At 22.8% G+C, this 26,358-nt stretch overlaps 1 protein-coding gene across 1 annotated transcript in view; it reads left to right on the top strand.

The window, feature by feature from the left end:
* LOC142241104 (GTP-binding protein Di-Ras2) overlaps positions 1–26,358 on the top strand; it is a 389,473-nt gene that overhangs the window by 177,508 nt on the left and 185,607 nt on the right. The window contains exon 2 of the mRNA XM_075312841.1: positions 15,036–15,565. Coding sequence (XP_075168956.1) covers positions 15,401–15,565 — 165 coding nt within the window. The 5' untranslated portion in view covers positions 15,036–15,400. The remainder of the gene's footprint in view (positions 1–15,035; positions 15,566–26,358) is intronic.

Here is a 26,358-nt window from a genome sequence, read left to right as displayed (position 1 = left end):
CATTTTTCAGTCTGCGTTGCATCCGTTCTGGCAATATATTTAGCTCACAGGCAAGGTTTCTACCACTGCGGTGTGGATTGTCAACAACAATTTCACATAGTTCGAAAGTGTATTAATCAATCCATCTATTCTCTGATGATAAAACTCTTTGAGAACTCTCACAATCTAAATAAGGTCAAATATTTGGCATATATTTTCCCACTTAAAAAAAATACCAACTTCAGTTTTATACTCTTTTTTTCACCAAAGATAAAATGCTCGCCATGGCAACAATCTAGCCAGCATCAATAGCACTTGGTAGCTAAGAAATCATTTGGTTACATATGCTGACTGTTATCATACTGTAATCAAGTCATAAATATTCATTAGCATTTCCCAACACAACACCCCAACCCCGAAAATATCAAATAACGGGTGGTATGGCTATGAAAATGTTACTCTCACACACATATTGAAGAAAATAAATAAATAAAACTCAAAAGGATATTCCGTTACACTTACACTTACACTCACACGATTATCCTTGTACATGTGAAAAATCGAATGTAGTCCTCAATACCTCAATATTATCCAAGCGGAATGACATCAGTTGCACTTTCACAAAACTTCAACATTGATTTATTTCAGGAGGTCGTAAACTTTTGTCGATAAGACTCCTGTTCTTTATGAGCATCACCCAAAAAGCATAAAAATGTCTCATTGGCAGACGGTTGTGATGAAAACGGCATGCCAAACATTTATCACTTAAAGGAGCAAGGGGCTTTAACCGCAAAAATAATTTACACTTGCAGTCATAGACATTTAAATGAATTTGTCTTAAATGTCAGTTCTAAAATGTTTGAATTCAAATTCTTGGTTTAGCTTAAATTGTATGGCCTCATTTTGGTTGTTAGATATTTTTATAAGATTTAGCCTAAAGGCATTGAACTTTGTGTTAGAAACGGTGATTTGTTGTTCGCCATAAATGGCTCAAAGCAAGATGTTTAAATAGCTCCTTAGCCTCAAACATGTAACGCAAATCTATAGTCGGCGGAATCGACTATCCCAGCAAAAAAGAGCTTCCATAAAAGTTTGGATCCCCAATTTTTGATCCGGAAGTAGAGCAAACTTGGATAATCTCCAATGAATTTTACACGGGCTTGTCATAGGACGGAAGTACGCCATTTTTGGATCCTTTGCATTGCTTTAGAAGTTGTGCCTTGGAATTTCATTTGGATGAAGAATTTTGTGCCAAGGCACACTCAGCCACAAACGCCATTGAACACGATGCATCAAAACGCCGAGCAAAAAATGTGGAAGTTCTTCTTATGGCACAACTTTAAAATTACTTCCAAAAATGTCCTCCCAAAGATGTTATTTATTTTAACTGCACAGGTAGTTCATTTGAGTAATTTTTTTATAACTCGCTTTTTTCATATTTTTAATGGGAAATTGGGTTAAAACCAGATTAAAAATAAATAAAATAGTGCAAATTATTAAAATTTTGCCGAAATGCCAAATCCTTTCTAGAAAAATTGCGAATTTTTAAAAATATTTGATCTCAAACGTTCCAGACAACCGTTATAATGCATTAAAAATCATAAAAAAAATATTTAGTCGTCAAAATATCACAAAATTTCTTTATGCACATCCAAATCACTGGATTCGCATCGCACCTTAAGAAGTGATGCAAATTCAGTGCAACGGCTGTTGAAATGGTGAACATCCGTCCTATGACAAGCCCATGTTAAAATCATCGCTTCTGGTGCAATTTTGCACCACTTCCGAATCCAAAAAGGAAATGTTCACTACTTTTTTGGCAACGCTTTTTTGCTGGGCGTCTATTCAAATGTTTGTGCCATTAACCTAATATGACATCACGGCATGACATTCTAATTACTTCCTGAGATGTTCTTTATTATTACGATTAAAAAAAAAACGCTGGTTCAAATCTCACCAGCGGATATATTTTTATTAAATATTGTTTTTATGGGGATGAATTTTTTATTTATTATTTTTTTTTTATTTTCTTTTTTTTTACTTTTTTATTGATTTTTCTTTTCTTTTTTGCGAATAATTAATTGTCAAAAACTTCAAACATCAAACGGCCTAATTTGGTCTTAGAAAAACTTGTCCAAAAGGATTGCATCGCAATGGAAAAAATCGATAGTGGATTCCGGGATGCGCTTTAACAGAAATGTTTGTGGACTTGTCCAAAAGGACTGCATTAGAAGTGGAAAAAAATCTGATGGGGTATTCCGGGATGCGCTTTAAAAGAAATGTTTATGGAACAACTTCCAATTTTTTTTGCTGGGATATTATGCCCTGCACCATCCTGTAGAATAAAATGTTCGATGCCCCCTGAAATTCTTCAAAGATTTATTCTCATTTTGTCCTATTTGGATATAATATGGTACACCAATATAGTGGTTAGAAAAACGCAGAGAGAATTTGTCGCCTGAAAGGAAAAATGCTCGTAAAAAATGCAACTTTACAAAAAATATGTACAAATGAGAAACAAATTAATTCGAATATTTTTATTATAATTTTAGATAAAAAAGATATCAAATTTAAAGGAAAAAAAATATAATTGTGAAATTTATTTGAGGCTTTCATTACATGTGCAAAACTTTAAGCAAATCCTGATTACAAAAATGTATTCCCAGAAAGACGGACATGGCTAGATCGACTCGGGGTACGATTTCCAAATTTTCTATGGAAATAAAATTATGACAAAATTTTCTATAGATATAAACTGTTGACAAGATTTTCTATAAAAACAAAATTTTGACAAAATTTTCTATAAAAATAAAATTTTGACAAAATTGTCTATAGATATAAAAATTTGACAATATCTTCTAAAGAAATACGATTTTGCCAAATTTTCTAAAGAAATAATATTGACAACATTTTCTATGGAAATAAAATTATGACAAAATTTTCTATAGAAGCAAAATGTTGACAAAATTTTCTATTGAAATACAATTTCGACAAAAATTTTCTATAGATATAAAATTTTGACAAGATCTTCTATAGAAATGCGATTTTGCCGAATTTTCTATAGAAATAAAATTTTAACAAAATTTTCTATAGAAATATAATTTCGACAAAATTTTCTATAGATATACAATTTTGACAAGATCTTCTATAGAAATACAATTTTGCCCAATTTTCTATAGAAATAATTTTGGCAAAATTTTCTATGGAAATAAAATTATGACAAAATTTTCTACAGAAATAAAATGTTGACAAGATCTTCTATAGAAATAAAATTTTGACAAAATTTTCTATAGAAATATAATTTCGACAAAATTTTCTATTTATATATAAAATTTTGACAAGATCTTCTATAGAAATACGATTTTGCCAAATTTTCTAAAGAAATAATTTTGACAAAATTTTCTATAGGTATACAATTTTGACAAGATCTTCTATAGAAGATTTTGTCAAATTTTCTATAGAAATAGTTTTGACGAAATTTTCTATGGAAATAAAATTATGACAAAATTTTCTATGGAAGTAAAATTTTGGTAAGATCTTCTGTAGAAATAAAATTTGACAAAATTTTCTATAGAAATATAATTTCGACTAAATTTTCTATAGATATAAAATTTTGACAAGATCTTCTATAGAAATACGATTTTGTCAATTTTTCTATAGAAATAATTTTGACAAATTTTTCTATAGGAATGAAATTTTGCCAAATTTTCTATAGAAATAAAATTTTGATAAAATTTTCTATAAAAATAAATTTTTGAGAAAATTTTTTATAGAAAACTGTTCTTTGGAAACAACATTTGAACAAAATGTTCTATAGAAATAAAATTTTGAGAAAATTTGCTATAGAAAGTAAATTTTGAGAAAATTTGCTATAGAAAGTAAATTTTGAGAAAATTTTCTATAGAAATAAAATTTTGACAAAATTTTCTATAGAAATAAGATTTTGAAACAATTTTCTATAGAAATACAATTTTGACAAAATTTTCTATAGAAATGAAATTTTGAAAAAAAAAATTTATAGAAAATTGTTCTATGGAAATAAAATGTTAAGAAAGTTTTCTATAGAAATAAAATGAAAAAAATCTATAGAAATGAAATTTTTACAAAATTTTCTATAGAAATAAAATTGTGAAAAAATATTGTAGAAAATTTTTCTATGGAAATAAATTGTTAAGAAAATTTTCTATAGAAATAAAATTAAAAAAAAAAAAATCTATAGAAATGAAATTTTTACAAAATTTTCTATAGAAATAAAATTTAGGGAAAATTTTCTATAGAATTAAATTTTAAGAAAATTTTCTATAGAAATGAAATTTTGACAAAATGTTCCATAGAATTTTTCAAAAAAAAAGGAAATAAGCTTCTAAAAAAAAATAAAAACATTTCTTTTGAAGAAAATAACATTTGTTTTTTTGGCGACGATTGTTTGCTGGGTCATGCCCCTCTGCTCGTTTCACCATTTGTTTGTGAACACATTGTTCACTAAAAAAAATTTACCCTAATACAATTGTTTATGCAACCTACATTGTAGAACATCAAATTTACACATTATAAGGGACAAATTTCTTTAAAATAAAGTAGCTTAGTTAAACGAATATTCATAAATTTTGCTTTAAAAATATGTTTTAAATTTTAATTAAGGACACGATTCATTAAAATTTGCCATTGAATCCGACATAAAATCTCTTAATGGAAAGCCCTTTATGTACCCCAACTTTATTACATCGCATTTGACACCTCGGCACTTTAAAACATTGCAAATTTCCACAACTTCCAACGAAGTGTGCATCAATTTGCTTCAAGTGGTTAATTAAAAATCCTTTATAATATAACATAGCTAGGAGCATTATTAGCATTTCAGTAAATACTTTGCCATTTCAATATATGCAGCGATGCGTACATTTAGCAAACTTCCTGAAAACTCATCATCATTATTTAATTGTCAATTGAAGTCTAGGTACCACAATACTTGTTTGCCCAATTAGCATTCGAAAATTTATTCTCATTTAGGCAAAAGTTTTTCCCACAAAAGAAAAAACTTTGATTTCACTGGAATTGTTTTTTTTTACGTTTCCGTAATAATTTCAAGTTTTGTTCCTTGTGTACAGATTAACCCCTACCTGGAATGGAGCTGCAGAAATGAAAAATATGGTAAAACTTTCAATGATCATGTTCATTTTTAATTAATGGATTTGGCAAAATGGCAAATTCAATTCTGCAATCTTAACATATACAAAGAAGTATAAACTTATGGCCAAAAGTTCGGCCGGACCGAATCTTAAATGCCCATCCCCATGGAAGCTTACAATATTTATTTTCAAAATTTTATTTCTATAGAAAACTTTCTGAAAAGTTTTTATTTCTGTAGAAAATTTTGTCAAAATTTTATTTCTATAGAAAAATTTGTCAACATTTTATTTCTATAGAAATTTTTCTATGGAAACGGAAGTATATACGGCCAAAAGTCCGGCCGGCCCGAATTAAATACCCATCATCATATATATATAGAAAATTTTCTCAAAATTTTATTTCTATAGAAACTTTTCTCAAAATTTTATTTCTATAGAAAATTTTCTCAAAATTTTATTTCTATAGAAATTTTTCTCAAAATTTTATTTCTATAGAAGATTTTGTCAAAATTTTATTTCTATAGAAAATTTTGTCAACATTTTATTTCTATAGAAAATGTTGTCAAAATTTTATTTCGATAGAAAATTTGTCAACATTTTATTTCTATAGAAAATTTTGTCAAAATTTTATTTCTATAGAAAATTTTGTCAAAATTTTATTTCTATAGAAAATTTTGCCAAAATTTTATTTCTATAGAAAATTTTGTCAAAATTTTATTTCTATAGAAAATTTTGTCAACATTTTATTTCTATAGAAAATTTTGTCAAAATTTTATTTCTATAGAAAATTTTGTCAAAATTTTATTTCTATAGAAAATTTTGTCAAAATTTTATTTCTATAAAAAATTTTGTCAAAATTTTATTTCTATAGAAAATTTTGTCAAAATTTTATTTCAATAGAAAATTTTGTCAAAATTTTATTCTATAGAAAATTTTGTCAAAATTTTATTTCTATAGAAAATTTCGACAAAATTTTATTTCTATAGAAAATGTTGTCAAAGGTTTATTTCTATAGAAAATTTTGTCAAAATTTTATTTCTATAGAAAATTTTATTAAAATTTTATTTCTATAGAAAATTTTGTCAAAGTTTTATTTCTATAGAAAATTTTGTCAAAGTTTTATTTTTATAGAAAATTTTTTCAAAATTTTATTTGTATAGAAAATTTTGTTAAATTTTTATTTCTATAGAAAATTTTGTCAAAATTTTATTTCTATAGAAAATTTTGTCAAACTTTTATTTCTATAAAAAATTTTGTCAAAATTTTATTTTTATAGAAAATTTTGTCAAAATTTTATTTCTATAAAAAAGTTTGTCAAAATGTTATTTCTATAGAAAATTTTGTGAAAATTTTATTTCTATAGAAAATTTTGTCAAAATTTTATTTCTATAGAAAATTTTGTCAAAATTTTATTTCAATAGGAAAAATTTTATTTTTATAGAAAATTTTGTCAAAATTTTATTTCTATAAAAAAGTTTGTCAAAATGTTATTTCTATAGAAAATATTGTGAAAATTTTATTTCTATAGAAAATTTTGTCAAAATTTTATTTCTATAGAAAATTTTGTCAAAATTTTATTTCAATAGGAAATTTTGTCAAAATTTTATTCTATAGAAAATTTTGTCAAAATTTTATTTCTATAAAAAATTTTGTAAAAATTTTATTTCTATAGAAAATTTTTTAAAATTTTATTTATATAGAAAAGTGTCTCAAACTTTTGTTTTCATACAAAATTTTCTCAAAATTTTATTTCTGTAACAAATTTTGTCAAAATTTTATTTCTATAACCAATTTTGTCAAAATTTTATTTCCATCAAAAATTTTTTTAAAAATGTTGTCAAACTGTTATTTCTATAGATTTTTTTTTTAATTTTATGTGTACAGAAAATTTTCTCAAAATTTATTTCTATTATTTGTTTATTTATATAAACTCAAACGACTTCGCCTCAGCTAACCTGTAGTTATAAACTCCACCTCCATTTGATGCCACATTCAACCCAAGCATTGCCAGAATGAATTTCTTTATTTATTCCATAAAGCTTACCTTATTTGTGGCAGAAATAAAATATGTAACGTTAACCTGTAATACAATAAACTTTCCTTGCGAAACCTCAAATCTTCAAAATATTTTACAAATTTCCATGGCCAAAAACAAAAATATCATAATGGAATTATGCCTTCGATATTATTGTTCTTGATGCTGAGATACCTTTATCTTGTATCTTGAATTTCCCTGGCATCAATTTAAAGAATATTTTCCATATTTTCTTTCTTTTTTCTCCAACCCCCCCAAATACAATCAAGAAGTTAAACGAACCAAATTGCATTACACTGCCATAAAATAACTCTTCAATTGAGTTTTACAGAATATTGAGTTTCGTTTTACCCCTTAATGCCTCACAGAGATAGAGATAATATTGCCATGCGAATGCATTGCCTTGGTATTCGGTATAGATTACATTTTCAAGAAGAATTCGGTTCATCCACTCCATGTAGAGGAAACCTGAGTTCACATTGACTGTGCTGTATTGGAATGGGAATTTTTGTAATAGCTTTTTTTTGCTGAAAGGCAGCAAGATGTTTTTTTTTTTTGTAAGAGATGTCTATCAGGATATATTAGAGTAGAAATAATTTTCAAAATTGCAAACACTGGACTACTTCGGGCTTTTCCTAAAATACCGGTTTGTAATCATAAATACACTGGTAGGAAATGCTTCATAATAATAAAGTAATTGGCCATTAAAATTGAGACAATTTCTTAACTGCAATGCAACTTACAAATGTGATATTTTTGTTTCATTCAGGCAAAAATTGTGACAGACTAATCAATCGAAGACAAGGGTTGCGTTTTCTTTCGTTCTTGATGTTGTGGTAGATTTTGCAAAGTTTTCTATAGAAATAGAATTTTGACAAAAGTTTTCTATAGAAATACAATTTTGACAAAATTTCCTATAGAAATAAAATTTTGACAAAATTTTCTATAGAAATAAAAGTTTGACAAAATTTTCTGTAGAAATAAAATTTTGAAAAATTTTCTATAGAAATAAAATTTTGACAAAATTTTCTATAGAAATAAAATTTTGACAAAATTTTCTATAAAAATAAAATTTTGACAAAATTTGCTAAGAAATAAAATTTTGACAAAATTTTCTATAGAAATAAAAGTTTGACAAAATATTCTGTAGAAATAAAATTTTGACAAAATTTTCTATAGAAATAAAATTTTAACAAAATTTTCTATAGAAATAAAATTTTGACAAAATTTTCTATAGAAATAAAATTTTGACAAAGTTTTCTATAGAAATAAAATTTTGTCGAAATTTTCTATAGAAATAAAATTTTGACAAAATTTTCTATAGAAATAAAAATTAAACAAAATTTTTATAGAATTTATATTATTATGACAAAATTTTCTAAAGAAATAAAATTTTGACAAAATTTTCTAAAGAAATAAAATTTTGACAAATTTTTCTATCAAAATAAAATGTTGACTAAATTTTCTTACGAATTAAAATTTTGACAAAATTTTCTATAGCAATAAGATATTAACAACATTTTCTATAGAAATAAATTTTTTACAAAAATTTCTATATAAATAGAATTTTAATAAATTTTTCTTTTTTTTGATAAAGTTTCTATAGAAATAAAATTTTCTATAGATATAAAATTTTGACAAAATTTTCTACAGTAGTGAAATTTTGAGAAAATTTTCTATAAAAAAATTTGATAACGTGTTCTATAGAAATAATATTTTGACTAAATATTCTATAGAATTATAATTTTGAGAATATGTTCTCTAGAAATAAAATTTTGATAAAAATTCTATAGGCATTTTTATCAAAATTTTGACAAAATTTTCTATAGAAATAAAATTTTGACAAAATTTTCGATAGAAATAAAATTTTGAGAAAATTTTCTAAAAAAATTTTGACAAAATTTTCTATAGAAATTAAATTTTAACAAAATTTTCTATAGAAATAAAATTTTGACAAAACTTTCTATAGACCAAAAATGTTGACAAAATTTTCTATAGAAATAGAATTTTTACAAAATTTTCTTTTTTTTTACAAAGTTTGACAAAACTTTCTATAGAAATAAAATTTTGACAAAATTTTCTTTAGAAATAAAATTTTGACAAAATTTTCTATAGAAATAAAATTTTGAAAAAATTTTCTATAGAAATAAAATTTTGACAACATTTTCTATAAAAATTAAATTTTGACAAAATTTTTCATAGAAATAAAATTTTGACAAAATATTCTATAGAAATAGAATTTCTACAACATTTTCTATAGAAATAAAATTTTGACAAAATTTACTATAGACATAAAATTTTGACAAAGTTTTCTATAGAAATAAAATTTTGACAAAATTTACTATTGACATAAAATTTTGACAAAATTTTCGATAGAAGTAAAATTTTGAGAAAATTTTCTAAACAACAAATTTTGACAAAATTTTCTATAGAAATTAAATTTTAACAAAATTTTCTATAGAAATAAAATTTTGATAAAAGTTTCTATAGAAATACAATGTTGGCAAAATTTTCTATAGAAATGGAATTTTTACAAAATATTCTATGGAAATAGAATTTTTACAAAATTATCTTTTTTTGACAAAGTTTTCTATAGAAATACAATTTTGAGAACTTATTCTATAGAAATAAAATTTTGACAAGATTTTCTATAGAAATAAAATTTTGACAAAATTTTCTGTAGAAATAAAATTTTGACAAAATTTTCTATAGAAATAAAATTTTGACAAAATTTTCTATAGACATAAAATTTTGACAAAATTTTCTATAGAAAGAAAATTTTGACACAATTTTCTATAGAAATAAAATTTTGACAAAATATTCTATGGAAATAGAATTTTTACAAAATTTTCTTTTTTTGACAAAGTTTTCTATAGAAATACAATTTTGAGAACTTATTCTATAGAAATAAAATTTTGACAAGATTTTCTATAGAAATAAAATTTTGACAAAATTTTCTATAGAAATAAAATTTTGACAAAATTTTCTATAGACATAAAATTTTGACAAAATTTTCTATAGAAATAAAATTTTGACAAAATTTTCTATAGACATAAAATTTTGACAAAATTTTCAATAGAAATAAAATTTTGACAAAATTTTCTATAGAAATAAAATTTTGATACAATTTTCTACGGAGATAAAATTTTGACCAAATTTTCTATGGAAATAAAATGTTGACAAAATTTTCTATGGAATAAAATGTTGACAAAATTTTCTATAGAAATAAAATTTTGAGAAAATTTTCTATAGAAATACATTTTTGACAAAATTTCCATAGAAATAAAATTTTGACAAAATCTTCTACAGAAATAAAATTTTGACAAAATGTTCTATAGAAATAAAATTTTGAAAAAATTTTCTATAGAAATAAAGTTTTGAAAAAATTTTCTATAGAAATAAAATTTTGACAAAATTTCCATAGAAATAAAATTTTGACAAAATTTTCTACAGAAATAAAATTTTGACAAAATTTTCTATAGAAATAAAATTTTGGCAAAATTTTCTATAGAAATAAAATTTTGACAAAATTTTCTATAGAAATAAAATTTTGACAAAATTTTCTATAAAAATAAAATCTTGACAAAATTTTCTATAGAAATAAAATTTTGACAAAATTTTCTATAGAAATACATTTTTGACAAAATTTCCATAGAAATAAAATTTTGACAAAATCTTCTACAGAAATAAAATTTTGACAAAATGTTCTATAGAAATAAAATTTTGACAAAATGTTCTATAGAAATAAAATTTTGACAAATTTTTCTATAGAAATAAAATTTTGACAAAATTTCCATAGAAATAAAATTTTGACAAAATTTTCTATAGAAATAAAATTTTGACAAAATTTTCTATAGAAATAAAATTTTGACAAAATTTTCTATAGAAATAAAATTTTGACAAAATTTTCTATAGAAATAAAATTTTGACAAAATTTTCTACAGAAATAAAATTTTGACAAAATTTTCTATAGAAATAAAATTTTGACAAAATTTTCTATAGAAATAAAATTTTGAGAAAATTTTCTATCGAAATAAAATTTTGATAAAATTTTCTGTAGAAATAAAATTTTGACAAAATTTCCATAGAAATAAAATTTTGACAAAATGTTCTATCGAAATAAAATTTTGACAAAATTTTCTATAGAAATAAAATTTTGAACAAATTTTCTATAGAAATAAAAATTTGAAAAAATTCTATAGAAATAACATTTTGACAAAATTTCCATAGAAATAAAATTTTGACAAAATTTTCTACAGAAATAAAATTTTGACAAAATTTACTATAGAAATAAAATTTTGACAAAATTTTCTATAGAAATAAAATTTTGACAAAATTTTCTATCGAAATAAAATTTTGATAAAATTTTCTGTAGAAATAAAATTTTGACAAAATTTCCATAGAAATAAAATTTTGACAAAATGTTCTATAGAAATAAAATTTTGACAAAATGTTCTATAGAAATAAAATTTTGACAAATTTTTCTATAGAAATAAAATTTTGACAAAATTTCCATAGAAATAAAATTTTGACAAAATTTTCTATAGAAATAAAATTTTGACAAAATTTTCTATAGAAATAAAATTTTGACAAAATTTTCTAAGAAATAAAATTTTGATACAATTTTCTATAGAAATAAAATGTTGATACAATTTTCTATAGAAATAAAATGTTGATACAATTTTCTATAGAAATAAAATTTTGAGAAAATGTTCTGTAGAAATAAAATTTTGACAAAATTTTCTATAGAAATAAAATTTTAACAAAATTTTTTATAGAACTAAAATTTTGACAAAATTTTCTATAGGAATAAAAATTTGACAAAATTTCCATAGAAATAAAATTTTGACACAATTTTCTATAGAAATAACATTTTTACAAAGTTTTCTATATCAAAAAATTTTGACAAAATTTTCCATATCAAAAATTTTGAGAAAATTTTCTATAGAAATAAAATTTTGACAAAATTTTCTATAGACATAAAATTTTGACAAAATTTTCTATAGAAAGAAAATTTTGACACAATTTTCTATAGAAATAAAATTTTGACAAAATATTCTATGGAAATAAAATTTTTACAAAATTTTCTTGTTTTGACAAAGTTTTCTATAGAAATACAATTTTGAGAACTTATTCTATAGAAATAAAATTTTGACAAGATTTTCTATAGAAATAAAATTTTGACAAAATTTTCTATAGAAATAAAATTTTGACAAAATTTTCTATAGACATTAAATTTTGACAAAATTTTCTATAGAAATAAAATTTTGACAAAATTTTCTATAGAAATAAAATTTTGACAAAATTTTCTATAGACATAAAATTTTGACAAAATTTTCTATAGAAATAAAATTTTGACAAAATTTTCTATAGACATAAAATTTTGACAAAATTTTCAATAGAAATAAAATTTTGACAAAATTTTCTATAGAAATAAAATTTTGATAAAATTTTCTACGGAGATAAAATTTTGACAAAATTTTCTATGGAAATAAAATGTTGACAAAATTTTCTATGGAATAAAATGTTGACAAAATTTTCTATAGAAATAAAATTTTGAGAAAATTTTCTATAGAAATACATTTTTGACAAAATTTCCATAGAAATAAAATTTTGACAAAATCTTCTACAGAAATAAAATTTTGACAAAATGTTCTATAGAAATAAAATTTTGAAAAAATTTTCTATAGAAATAAAGTTTTGAAAAAATTTTCTATAGAAATAAAATTTTGACAAAAATTCCATAGAAATAAAATGTTGACAAAATTTTCTACAGAAATAAAATTTTGACAAAATTTTCTATAGAAATAAAATTTTGGCAAAATTTTCTATAGAAATAAAATTTTGACAAAATTTTCTATAGAAATAAAATTCTGACAAAATTTTCTGTAGAAATAAAATCTTGACAAAATTTTCTATAGAAATCAAATTTTGCCAAAATTTTCTAAGAAATAAAATTTTGATACAATTTTCTATAGAAATAAAATTTTGACAAAATGTTCTATAGAAATAAAATTTTGACAAATTTTTCTATAGAAATAAAATTTTGACAAAATTTCCATAGAAATAAAATTTTGACAAAATTTTCTATAGAAATAAAATTTTGACAAAATTTTCTATAGAAATAAAATTTTGACAAAATTTTCTACAGAAATAAAATTTTGACAAAATTTTCTATAGAAATAAAATTTTGACAAAATTTTCTATAGAAATAAAATTTTGAGAAAATTTTCTATCGAAATAAAATTTTGATAAAATTTTCTGTAGAAATAAAATTTTGACAAAATTTCAATAGAAATAAAATTTTGACAAAATGTTCTGTAGAAATAAAATTTTGACAAAATGTTCTATAGAAATAAAATTTTGACAAATTTTTCTATAGAAATAAAATTTTGACAAAATTTCCATAGAAATAAAATTTTGACAAAATTTTCTATAGAAATAAAATTTTGACAAAATTTTCTAAGAAATAAAATTTTGATACAATTTTCTATAGAAATAAAATGTTGATACAATTTTCTATAGAAATAAAATTTTGAGAAAATGTTCTATAGAAATAAAATTTTGACAAAATTTTCTATAGAAATAAAATTTTGAACAAATTTTCTATAGAAATAAAAATTTGACAAAATTTCCATAGAAATAAAATTTTGACAAAATTTTCTACAGAAATAAAATTTTGACAAAATTTACTATAGAAATAAAATTTTGACAAAATTTTCTATAGAAATAAAATTTTGACAAAATTTTCTATCGAAATAAAATTTTGATAAAATTTTCTGTAGAAATAAAATTTTGACAAAATTTCCATAGAAATGAAATTTTGACAAAATTTCCATAGAAATAAAATTTTGACAAAATGTTCTATAGAAATAAAATTTTGACAAAATGTTCTATAGAAATAAAATTTTGACAAATTTTTCTATAGAAATAAAATTTTGACAAAATTTCCATAGAAATAAAATTTTGACAAAATTTTCTATAGAAATAAAATTTTGACAAAATTTTCTATAGAAATAAAATTTTGACAAAATTTTCTAAGAAATAAAATTTTGATACAATTTTCTATAGAAATAAAATGTTGATACAATTTTCTATAGAAATAAAATGTTGATACAATTTTCTATAGAAATAAAATGTTGATACAATTTTCTATAGAAATAAAATTTTGAGAAAATGTTCTATAGAAATAAAATTTTGACAAAATTTTCTATAGAAATAAAATTTTAACAAAATTTTTTATAGAACTAAAATAGGAATAGGAATAAAAATTTGACAAAATTTCCATAGAAATAAAATTTTGACACAATTTTCTATAGAAATAAAATTTTGACAAAGTTTTCTATATCAAAAAATTTTGACAAAATTTTCCATATCAAAAATTTTGAGAAAATTTTATATAGAAATAAAATTTTGACAAAATTTTCTATAGAAATAAAATTTTGACAAAATTTTCTAAGAAATAAAATTTTGATACAATTTTCTATAGAAATAAAATGTTGATACAATTTTCTATAGAAATAAAATTTTGACAAAATTTTCTATATCAAAAAATTTAAAAAAAAATCTATATACATAAAATTTTGAGAAAATTTTCTTTAGAAATAAAATTTTAAGAAAATTTTCTATAGAAATAAAATTTTGACAAAATTTTCTATAGAAACAAAATTTTGACAATGCCTTTAGTGCCCTAGAGGGTTCACCTATTGTGTCTCTAATGCAAAACTACAAAATTATGGTAAATCCAATAAATAAAACCATAATTGTTCCACAAAGTTCAAAACTTGTCTAGAACTTTATCCCAACTTTCATTTAATTGTGTGTTGATCAAACTCCACTATTGATTAAAATTGAAACTAATTCTATGTCAACTATCAATTTTTCAATTTCAGGACATTACAATTCCACATCCACAAAGCAATCGTATGATCTTGGAACTTTGAAATATTCAAACACAGAATATGTTATTAGAAATTCTATGTTACCCAGAGACTTCAAGAAGAAATTCAATTCGAACACAAAGGAATTTCTAATCACAATTTTGACCATCAAACCACAAAAGGATTATAGAGGAGGAAAGTCTGACTACAGTCATCAGCAAGACAGGACATTTAAAAACCCTCGCACCTCCCTGCCAATCACGCCACAACAAACATCCTTTACAACACAGCAATAGTGGCAATAAGTATTGATTTATGGATTGATTGCCTGGAATCCTGGCACATTTAGAGCTACAGTTACACCGACAAATAAAACGATGTCCGACCTGGAACGTATAAGACTGGTAATATTGGGTGGTGCTGGTGTGGGCAAGAGTTCGATTGTAAAGCGATTTCTCTTCAAAACCTACACAGACAAATATCGAGCCACCGTTGAGGATCTATACAATCGTGAATACGAGTTGGGTGGCACTACACTAAAGGTGAGAACGCAATATCCTTTATCCAAAGTTAGTGGGTCTGAATGTGTGTGTGTGGCTGTGTAGTTGCCTAAAAGGGGTTTCACATTGCATGGCATGATATTGCAGTTTTGTTTATAGGATGATTTGCATTTAGGAAATTGGTATTTTCAGACATTTCCAATAGAGCGTACAAAACAAAAAAGTTATTTTGTTCTGATAAACCATTAGTTCAAGGATACATAGCAAATGTTCGAATTGAATGTTACATTTCATTGTAACACCAATTAAGACAATGATTAAAATTTTGCCCCATAAAACAAGGCAATAAATTTTGTAATATTGCTATTATTTCAAGGCGAAAACAATGAAGGGTAATACCAACGAAAAACAATATGATTGATGGATTGCAATAAAGTAGGTTTAGTTTATAGTGGGGAGTTAAAATTTAAACGTAATGAAACGAGAGGGGACTAAATATTTTTATAGCTATAACTCTACACCGATAAAAATGTTGGTCCAGTATTAAAGATGATGTAATCTAAATTGTATAATATGCAATATTACAAAATATGAAAAAAATTTATATAGAAATAAAATTTTTGATAAATTTTTCTTTTTCTATACAAATAAAATTTTGAAATATTTCCATAGAAATAAAATTTTTGAGAAAATTTTCTATAAAAATAAAAGTTTGAGAAAATTTTCTATAGAAATAAAATTTGATAAAATTTTCTATAGAAATAAAATTTTGACAAAATTTTCTATGGAAATAAAATTTTTGAGAAAATTTTCTATGGAAATAAAATTTTTGAGAAAATTGTCTATAGAAAATAGAATAGAATATAGAAATTTTTCTATACAAATAAAATTTTGAAATATTTCCATAGAAATAAAATTTTTGAGAAAATTTTCTATAAAAATAAAAGTTTGAGAAAATTTTCTATAGAAATAAAATTTGATAAAATTTTCTATAGAAATAAAATTTTGACAAAATTTTCTATGGAAATAAAATTTTTGAGAAAATTTTCTATGGAAATAAAATTTTTGAGACAATTTTCTATAGAAAATTTTGAGAAATATTTCTATAGAAATAAAAGTTTGAGAAAATTTTCTATAGAAATAAAATTTTGACAAAACTTTCTATAGAAATAAAATTTTGACAAAATTTTCTATGGAAATAAAATTTTTAAGAAAATTTTCTATAGAAAATTTTGAGAAATATTTCCATAGAAATAAAATTTTGAGAAAATTTTTATAGAAATAATATTTTGCGAAAATTTTCTACAGAAATAAAATGTTGACAAAATTTTGTATAGAAATAAAATTTTGACAAAATTTACTAAAAAAATATAATTTTGACAAAATTTTCTATAGAAATAAAATTTTGACAAAATTTTCTATAGAAATAAAATTTTTGAGAAATATTTCCATAGAAATAAAATTTTGATAACATTTTTATAGAAATAATATTTTGCGAAAATTTTCTACAGAAATAAAATTTTGACAAAATTTTCTATAGAAATAAAATTTTGACAAAATTTTCTATAGAAATAAAATTTTGACAAAATTTTCTATGGAAATAAAATTTTTGAGAAAATTTTCTATAGAAAATTTTGAGAAATATTTCTATAGAAATAAAATTTTGACAAAATTTTCTATAGAAATAAAATTTTGACAACATTGTCTATAGAAATAAAATTTTGACAAAGTTTTCTATGGAAATAAAATTTTTGAGAAAATTTTAAGAAATATTTCCACAGAAATAAAATTTTGAGAAAATTTTTTTAGAAATAATATTTTGCGAAAATTTTCTGCAGAAATAAAATGTTGACAAAATGTTCTATAGAAATAAAATTTTGAAAAAAATTCTCCAAAGATATAAAATTTTGACAACATTTCCTACAGAAATAATATTTTAAGAAAATTTTCTATAGGAATAAAATTTTGAGAAAATTTTCTATAGAAACAAAATTTTGAGAAAATTATCCACAGTAATAAAATTTTGACAAATGGTATAAAACTGCTACCGCTTTGATGAACACAGTCAATTTATTTAAAATTTGTCTTTCTTACATGCTGTCTTACAAAATATTTCTTAGCCTCATCTTACAATACCTTATCTTACAATCCCTAAGTAAATACAAACTATAAATACATTAAACTCTAGATAAGACTAAATATGGGAACATGTAAACAACGAACTGATAACAAAAATGCATTAGCTCGCTATGGTTACAATTGATTATATTTACATAAGACAAGTGATGTTTGAGAAATTCAAACGCAAAATTTTCTATAGAAATAAAATTTTGTCAAAATTTTCAATAGAAATAAAATTTTAACAAAATTTTCTACAGAAATAAAATATTGACAAAATTTTATACTGAAATAAAATTTTACCACAATTTTCTATGGAAATAAAATTTTGACAAAATTTTCTATAGAAATAAAATTTTGACAAAATTTTCTATAGAAATAAAATTTTGACAAAATTTTCTATAGAAATAAATTTTTGACAAAATTTTCTATAGAAATTAAATTTTGACGAAATTTTCTATAGAAATAAAATTTTGACAAAATTTACTACAGAAATGAAATGTTAAAAAATTTTATACTGAAATAAAATTTTGACAAAATTTTCTATAGAAATTAAATTTTGACAAAATTTTCTATAGAAATTAAATTTTAACAAAATTTTCTATAGAAATAAAATTTTGAGAAATATTTCCATAGAAATAAAATTGTTGAGAAAATTTTTTATAGCAATAAAGTTTTGACAATATTTTCTACAGAAATAAAATTTTTGAAGAAATGTTCTATAGAAATAAAATTTGGCAAAATTTTCGATAGAAATAATATTTTGTCAAAATTTTCTATAAAAATAAAATTTTGACCAAATTTTCTACAGATATACACAATTTTGACAAAATTTTCTAGTGACATAAAATTTTGACACAATTTTCTTTGGAAATAAAATGTTCACAAAATCTTCTATAGAAATAAAATTTTGACAAAATTTTCTATAGAAATAAATTTTTGACAAAATTTTCTATAGAAATTAAATTTTGACGAAATTTTCTATAGAAATAAAATTTTGACCAAATTTTCTACAGAAATAAAATGTTAAAAAATTTTATACTGAAATAAAATTTTGACAAAATTTTCTATAGAAATTAAATTTTGACAAAATTTTCTATAGAAATTAAATTTTAACAAAATTTTCTATAGAAATAAAATTTTGAGAAATATTTCCATAGAAATAAAATTGTTGAGAAAATTTTTTATAGCAATAAAGTTTTGACAATATTTTCTACAGCAATAAAATTTTTGAAGAAATGTTCTATAGAAATAAAATTTGGCAAAATTTTCGATAGAAATAATATTTTGTCAAAATTTTCTATAAAAATAAAATTTTGACCAAATTTTCTACAGATATACAATTTTGACAAAATTTTCTAGTGACATAAAATTTTGACACAATTTTCTTTGGAAATAAAATGTTGACAAAATCTTTTATAGAAATAAAATTTTGACAAAATTTTCTATAGAAATAAAATTTTGACAACATTTCCTATAGAAATAAAATTTTGAGAAAATTTTCTGTAGAATAAAAATTTCAGAATATTTTCTATAAAAATAAAATCCAACCATCTTGCAGTCTATAGGGCTTTGCCCAAATAAATTTGACAAACATTCTTTTCCTCTGTTGGTTAAGCTACTCTTGCAGTTTAGTCAACGCAATGGTTTAAAGATGAAATCAAAAGAACAAATATGATTGAAGTACAAACCCACAATAAAAACAAAAAAATGTTCTATAGAAACAAAATTTTTGAGAAAGTTTTCTATAGAAATACAATTTTGAGAAATTTTTCTATCGAAATAAAATGTTGACAAAATTTTCTGTAGAAATAACATTTTATCAAAATGAAATGGAATTTTGATAAAATTTTCTATAGAAATAAAATTTTGAGAAATATTTCCATTGAAATAAAATTTTGAGAATTATTTCCGTAGAAATAAAATTTTTGAGAAAATTTTTTATAGTAATAAAGTTTTGACAAAATTTTCTATAGAAATAAAATTTTTGAGAAAATTTTCTATAGAAATAAAATATTTGAGAAAATTTTCTATAGAATCAAAATTTTTGATAAAATTTTCTATATAATTTCTATAGAATCAAAATTTTTGAGAAAATTTTCTATAGAAAGAAAATTTTTTAGAACATTTTCTATAGAAATAAAATTTTGACAAAATTTTCTATAGAAATAAAATTGTGACAAAATTTTCTATAGAAATAAAATTTTGACAAAATTTTCTATAGAAATAAAATTTTGAAAAACTTTTCTACAGAAATAAAATGTTGACAAAATTTTGTATAGTAATAAAATTGTGACAAAATTTTCTATAGAAATAAAATTTTGACAAAATTTTCTATTGTAATAAAATGTTGACAAAATTTTCCATAGAAATAAAATTTTGTCAACATTTTCTATAGAAATAAAATTTTGTCAAAATTTTCTATAGAAATAAAATGTTGACAAAATTTTCTATAGAAATAAAATTTTGACAAAATTTTCTATAGAAAAAAAAATTTGATAAAATTTTTACGAAATTTTCTATAGAAATAAAATTTTGACAAAATTTTATATAGAAATAAAATTTTGACAAAATTTTCTATAGAAATAAAATTTTGACAAAATTTTCTGTAGAAATAAAATTGTGACAAAATTTTCTATAGAAATAAAAGTTTGACAAAATTTTTTATAGAAATTTTGAGAAAATTTTCTTTAGAAACAAAATTTTGAGAAAATCTTCTATAGAAATAAAATTTTGATAAAATTGTCTATAGAAATAAAATTTTGACAAAATTTTCTATAGAAATAAAATTTTGACAAAATTTTCTATAGAAATAAAATTTTTGTGAAAATTTTCTGTAGAAATAAAATTTTGACAACATTTTCTACAGAAATAAAATTTTTAAGAAAATTTTCTGTAGAAATAAAATTTTTGAGAAAATTTTCTATAGAAATAAAATTTTGACAAAATTTTCTATAGAAATAAAATGTTGACAACATTTTATAGAGAAATAAAATTTTTGAGAAAATTTTCTGTAGAAATAAAATTTTGGCAACATTTTCTACAGAAATAAAATTTTTAAGAAAATTTTCTATAGAAATACAATTTTTAGAAAATTTTCTATAGAAATAAAATTTTGACAAAATTTTCTATAGAAATAAAATTTTGACAAAATTTTCTTTAGAAATAAAATTTTGACAAAATTTTCTTTAGAAATAAAATTGTGTGAACATTTTCTTGGAAATAAAATTTTATCAAAATTTTCTGTAGAAATAAATTTTTACAAAATTTTCAATATAAATAAAATTTTCACAAAATTTTCTATAGAAATAAAATATTGACCAAATTTGCTATAGAAATAAAGTTTTGACAAATTTTTCTATAGAAGTTTTTTTTTTTATTTGTTTGGTAGTTTTTTGGTAGTTTTTTTTGGTAAATTTTTGTTTTCATATTTTGGTAGATTAGTTTTGGCTCGCTTGGCAACCGTTGATGCTTCATTTTACGGGAAAGAATATCATCAACTCAAGCGTTAACTTCAATTGCAATTTTCCCCTTTTAGAATCAAATTCACATCAAATGTTTCTCTATGCAAAAACCTCTAACTCTAATTTTGTGTTCATTGCAAAAATTTCTAATACTCTTGCCATCAAGTTCAACTTCCACCAGCATTTGCAGCAAAGATACAATCTGTGTTTTCAAACTCATACACATATTCATTTAATTTGCTAATTTCATTCAATACAAAATTCTACTTCAGTGAATAAATTCCAACTATGAGCATAATTTCCAAAAATTATGTTACCACGACAAAGGATAAGAGCATTTACGATTCGTATCCTTGGGTCTTTTGACACATATCGTATAAATAAATTCAATTTTGTTACAACATCTGGCCCAATACTTTTATCTGATTTCCAATTTTCTTCGTTCTAGCGTTAATAATGTAGTCAATTTTCACACAAAGTTGAAAATTCCCCAATAGTCGAGAGGCAGGCTGGTAGGCAAAATCATGCATTCAAAGTGCCTAGGAACATGCACTGCCATAATTCCTCTCAACCACAAAATTTCATTTTGTCCATGATAATGACTTTGTCGATAATGATGCCGACGATGATGATGATGATGGTAATGGCATCTGCATTTCAGAGTAGTTGGTAATTTTGTGTGAGAATGACTATGGCATCTGTGTTGTGTGACTTAGATGTTCAACAACACTTGATAACCTCTTATTGGTAAAAAGGATATAAAAGGATAAAGGCACTTCAAATACAGGTATACCGCATCGAATTAGTTCGATAGGTTTTAAGCTATTTAGCACAAAAAAAAATTGAGTCAAAATATGTTAGTGCAGAAGAGTTGAAAAATGTCAATTTACTTCATGACAAATAGAAAAATAAATTTTCCATTAAGAGATGTTATTTTGGTATTCAAAAAAAAAAACAATTTCAATTTTGGAACAAATGATCGTATATGTATTTCATATAAAGAGGAAGGCTTATCATTAATAATGAAAATCGATATCATCGAAATGATATCCCTTACAGGACAATATATTCCTTAATAAGAAATTTTCCATAACCAAATTGCAAAATGGCAGCCCTATGTCCTCTATAGACTATACACGAACTCTATTTTTAAGGTCTCCTATAGAGATACGAATAAAAAAGTGGACTTATTGATTTTTTTCTAAATCTGAAAAATCAAATTTCGACTATTCCAATTGTGCAAAAGTGCACTTTTCAACTTTTTCCATATTTTAAAAATTTACTTTTTAAAAATTACACAAAAATCCACTTTCAACTACTAGACTTTTGGAAAATTCGAAATTTTTTTACATTTGCGCAAGACGACGTTTCGAAATTTATTCACAATTTGAAAAGTCTATTTTTGACTATTCGTCCTTTGGTAAAGTTGAATTTTCACTTTTTCAAAATTTGAATAATTTACGTCTCTATTTTTTCGAAATTTTGGGAAAGTCAACATTTTGATTCTTATAAAACTTTGGAAAGTTAACTTTTAAAAAATTTTAAAAAGTCCACTTTTTTCTTTTCAAAACTTAGAAGGTCCACTTTACAACATTAAGACTTTTTTCCAATTTGGAAAAGTCCACGGTTGTGATTTATTAAAAATTTTAAAAGTCCCCTTTCGACTATGTAAAGTTTGGAAAAATCGATTTCTTGACTTCATGATCTTTTTCAAATTTAAAAAAGTCGTTTTTTAAACTTTTAAAAATTGGGAAAGTCAACTTTTCGACATTCTCAAGATTTGAAAAAATCGTCATTTCGATTTGTTTCAAAATTGGAATAGTCGAATTTCGACTATTCCAATTTTGCAAAAGTGCACTTTTCAAGTTTTTCCAAATTTTAAAAAATTACTTTTTAAAAATTACACAAAAATCCACTTTCGACTACTAGACTTTTGGAAAATTCGAAAATTTTCACAATTGCGCAAGACGACGTTTCGAAATTTATTCACAATTTCAAAAGTCTATTTTTGACTATTCGTTCTTTGGAAAAGTTGAATTTTCAATTTTTCAAAATTTGAAAAATTTACGTCTCGATTTTTTTTTCGAAATTTTGGGAAAGTCGACATTTCGATTCTTATAAAGCTTTGGAAAGTTGACTTTTAAAAAATTTTAAAAAGTCCACTGTTGACTATTCGAATTTTTAAAATGTCGAATTTTTAAAATGTCAACTTTTTCCACATTTGCCCACGACGACGTTTCGAAATTTGTTGACAATTTGAAAAGTCGACTTTCGACTATTCGACTTTTGGAAAAGTCGACTTTTAAACTTTCCAACATTTTCCGAACTTGAAAAGTCAACGCCTCTATTTGTTGAATATTTTACAATTTGAAATTTCCAAATTTGGGAAAGTCGACTTTCGACTACTAGTAATTTGAAAATATTGTAGTTTTCACTTTTTTTCAAATTTGATAAAGTCATCGACTTTCCATTTTTTTTTTGCTTTTTTAAAAACCTGAAAAATCGACGCCTCTAGTTTTTAGAAATTTGACAAGTTTAAATTTCCCAAATTTAGGAAAGTCGACATTTCGATTCTTTTAAAACTTGTTGAAATTTTAAAAAATTAAAAAGGTCGACATTCGTCTATTCGAATTTTGAAAATTCCGCTTTTCCAAATTTGCCCAAGATGACGTTTTGATTTTATTCATAATTCGAGTTTTCAAATATCCGACTTTTTCAAGCATGAAAAATCGATGTCTTTATTTTTTTAAAATTTTACAATTTAAAATTTTCAAATTTTGGGAAGGCGACTTTCGACTATTAAAAATTTGGAAAAGTTGTTGTTTTCACTTTTCCCATATCTGAAAAAGTCGATGTTTCATTTTTTTTTCTTTAATTTGAAAAGTTGACTTTTTAAATATTTGAAAAGGTCGACTTTCGGCTATTTTATTCATAATTCGAATTTTCAAATATCCGACTTTTTCAAGCATGAAAAATCGATGTCTTTATTTTTTTAAAATTTTACAATTTTAAATTTTCATATTTTGGGAAGGCGACTTTCGACTATTAAAAATTTGGAAATGTTGTTGCTTTCACATTTTCCAAATTTGAAAAAATCGATGTTTCATTTTTTTGTTTTTTAATTTGAAAAGACTTTTTAAAAATTTGAAAAGGTCGACTTTCGGCTATTCGAATTTTGAAAATTCGACCATTCCAAATTTGCCCGAGATGAGATATTTAATTTTGTTTATAATTTGAAAAGCCTACTTTCGAATTTTGGGAAAGTCCACTTTTCAACTTTCCGACTCTTTAGAAAAGAGAACAAAAAAAAAAATTTAACGATTTAAAATTTCCAAATTTTGACAATACCGATTTTTGCCTATTAGAATTTTGGAAAAGTTTTTGTTTTGAAGTTCACCTTTTAAAAATTTGAAAAAGTCGAATTTTGGAAAAGTCGACGTTTCAAAATTTTCCCAAGACGGCGTTTTGATTCTGTTTTCAATATTGAAAAGACCACTTTTATATTGTAATAAAAATCAATTTTTTTCAAAATTTTCGAATTCTTTTCAAAACTTAGAAGGTCCACTTTACAACATTAAGACTTTTTTCAAATTTCGAAAAGTCCACGCTTGTGATTTATTGAAAAATTTAAAAGTCCCCTTTCGACTATGTAAATTTCGGAAAAATCGATTTCTTGACTTCATGATATTTTTCAAATTTAAAAAAGTCGTTTTTTTAACTTTTAAAAATTGGGAAAGTCAACTTTTCGACATTCTCAAGATTTGAAAAAATCGACATTTCGATTTTTTTTTTGTCAAAATTTGAATAGTCCACTTTCGACTATCCAAAGTTTGGAAATATCAACATTTCGAATTTTTCTAAGTTGGGAAACATTGTCCACCCCATTCTTTCACTATTTGGAAGATCGATTTTCTGACCTTTTCGAAATCTGGATTTTTAGCAATTTGTAAAGTCATGTTTAGATTTTGTGAATTTTTGAAAGTCGACTTTAAACTATGAGAATTTTTGAAAACCGATTTCTCGGCTATAGTCTTTGAAAAAGTCGAGTTTATAACATTTTGGATTTTTGAAACAAATTTTGGGAATGGTATATTAAGCAATATTTCTTAAAATAATTTTACCTGGGTTCAAAAGTTATATAGGTTTCAATTCATACTTTTAGTTACCAAACAATGGTATCTTAACCAAAAAAAAATGTTCCTTGCCAAAAAAATCCATCAAATTTAGGCTATACCTAAATCTGATCCGATTTCAACCAAAATGCCATACTTTTTACTATTTTTTGTGCCACGTTTTTGTCCTGTTGAGCTACGTTTATTGAAAATTGCTTTTATGCTGTAATATTTTTGCGTACATTTTGAACCCAATTCCAATTAATATAACGGAGGTTTAAAAAATAATCGAGTTTTTCAGTCAAATACTGTGACACTTTTTGTGCCACTAGTGTGCAACATATTATGGCAAATTTCGTTTTTTTTTTAATTTTTTTTAAATTCTCAGTGCAAAGTTTACAATAACGTTCATTTTTTCTATTGATTGTTACGATAAATGGCCTTTCGCCCACCTCTCTATTAAATCAAAAATCCCCCATAATTCTTATGCAACTAAACGAATTCCAAGAATCATTTTAGAATGACACTATTCATTATCTTTGAACATGTAATCCCCTATTACATCTTCGTTATGTCAACATTTGGGATAAGTGGTGGTATTCTATGCGTGCATGTTGCTTGTGGTTACTTGCTCTTGTCGTCTATTAATCAAGACTCTAAACTCAACAACATTCTTTGACATAGGCCACAAAGGGAATTTTTGTGAAAAATGATCTAAGAACAATGAAATTTATAAAAAATCTAAATGGGACTGAATTTCTTAGAGGTTAGCGTAGATAAAGTGCTCAAGGTCAAGCTAACATAAAAAATTCTTTTGTTATAAGGTAAAAAAATTACACTTTAAGGGAAAGGGAATAAGGCTGCTCAGCAGCCTTGTAAATCACTTAGGGACAAATATATTTAAAAGAAATGACATTGGTTGTATTCACCGTTGCCCCTCGTGCCAAAAATTATCTATCAATATTTGAAGAAAATTTTAACAAAATTTACCAAACTAAATTAAATAATTTATTTTGATACATTTGATCAAATTTTTGTGGTTAGTATGAAAATAATATTTATTTTCTTCGAAAATTTTGTCAACATTTTATTTCTATAGAAAATTTAGAAACTTTCTATGGAATATTTTGTCACAATTTTC

This window comes from Haematobia irritans, chromosome 5 (genome assembly GCF_050003625.1).
Source record: "Haematobia irritans isolate KBUSLIRL chromosome 5, ASM5000362v1, whole genome shotgun sequence".
Classification (NCBI taxonomy): Eukaryota; Metazoa; Arthropoda; class Insecta; order Diptera; family Muscidae; genus Haematobia; species Haematobia irritans.
This window is presented reverse-complemented; position numbering and strand designations above follow the sequence as displayed.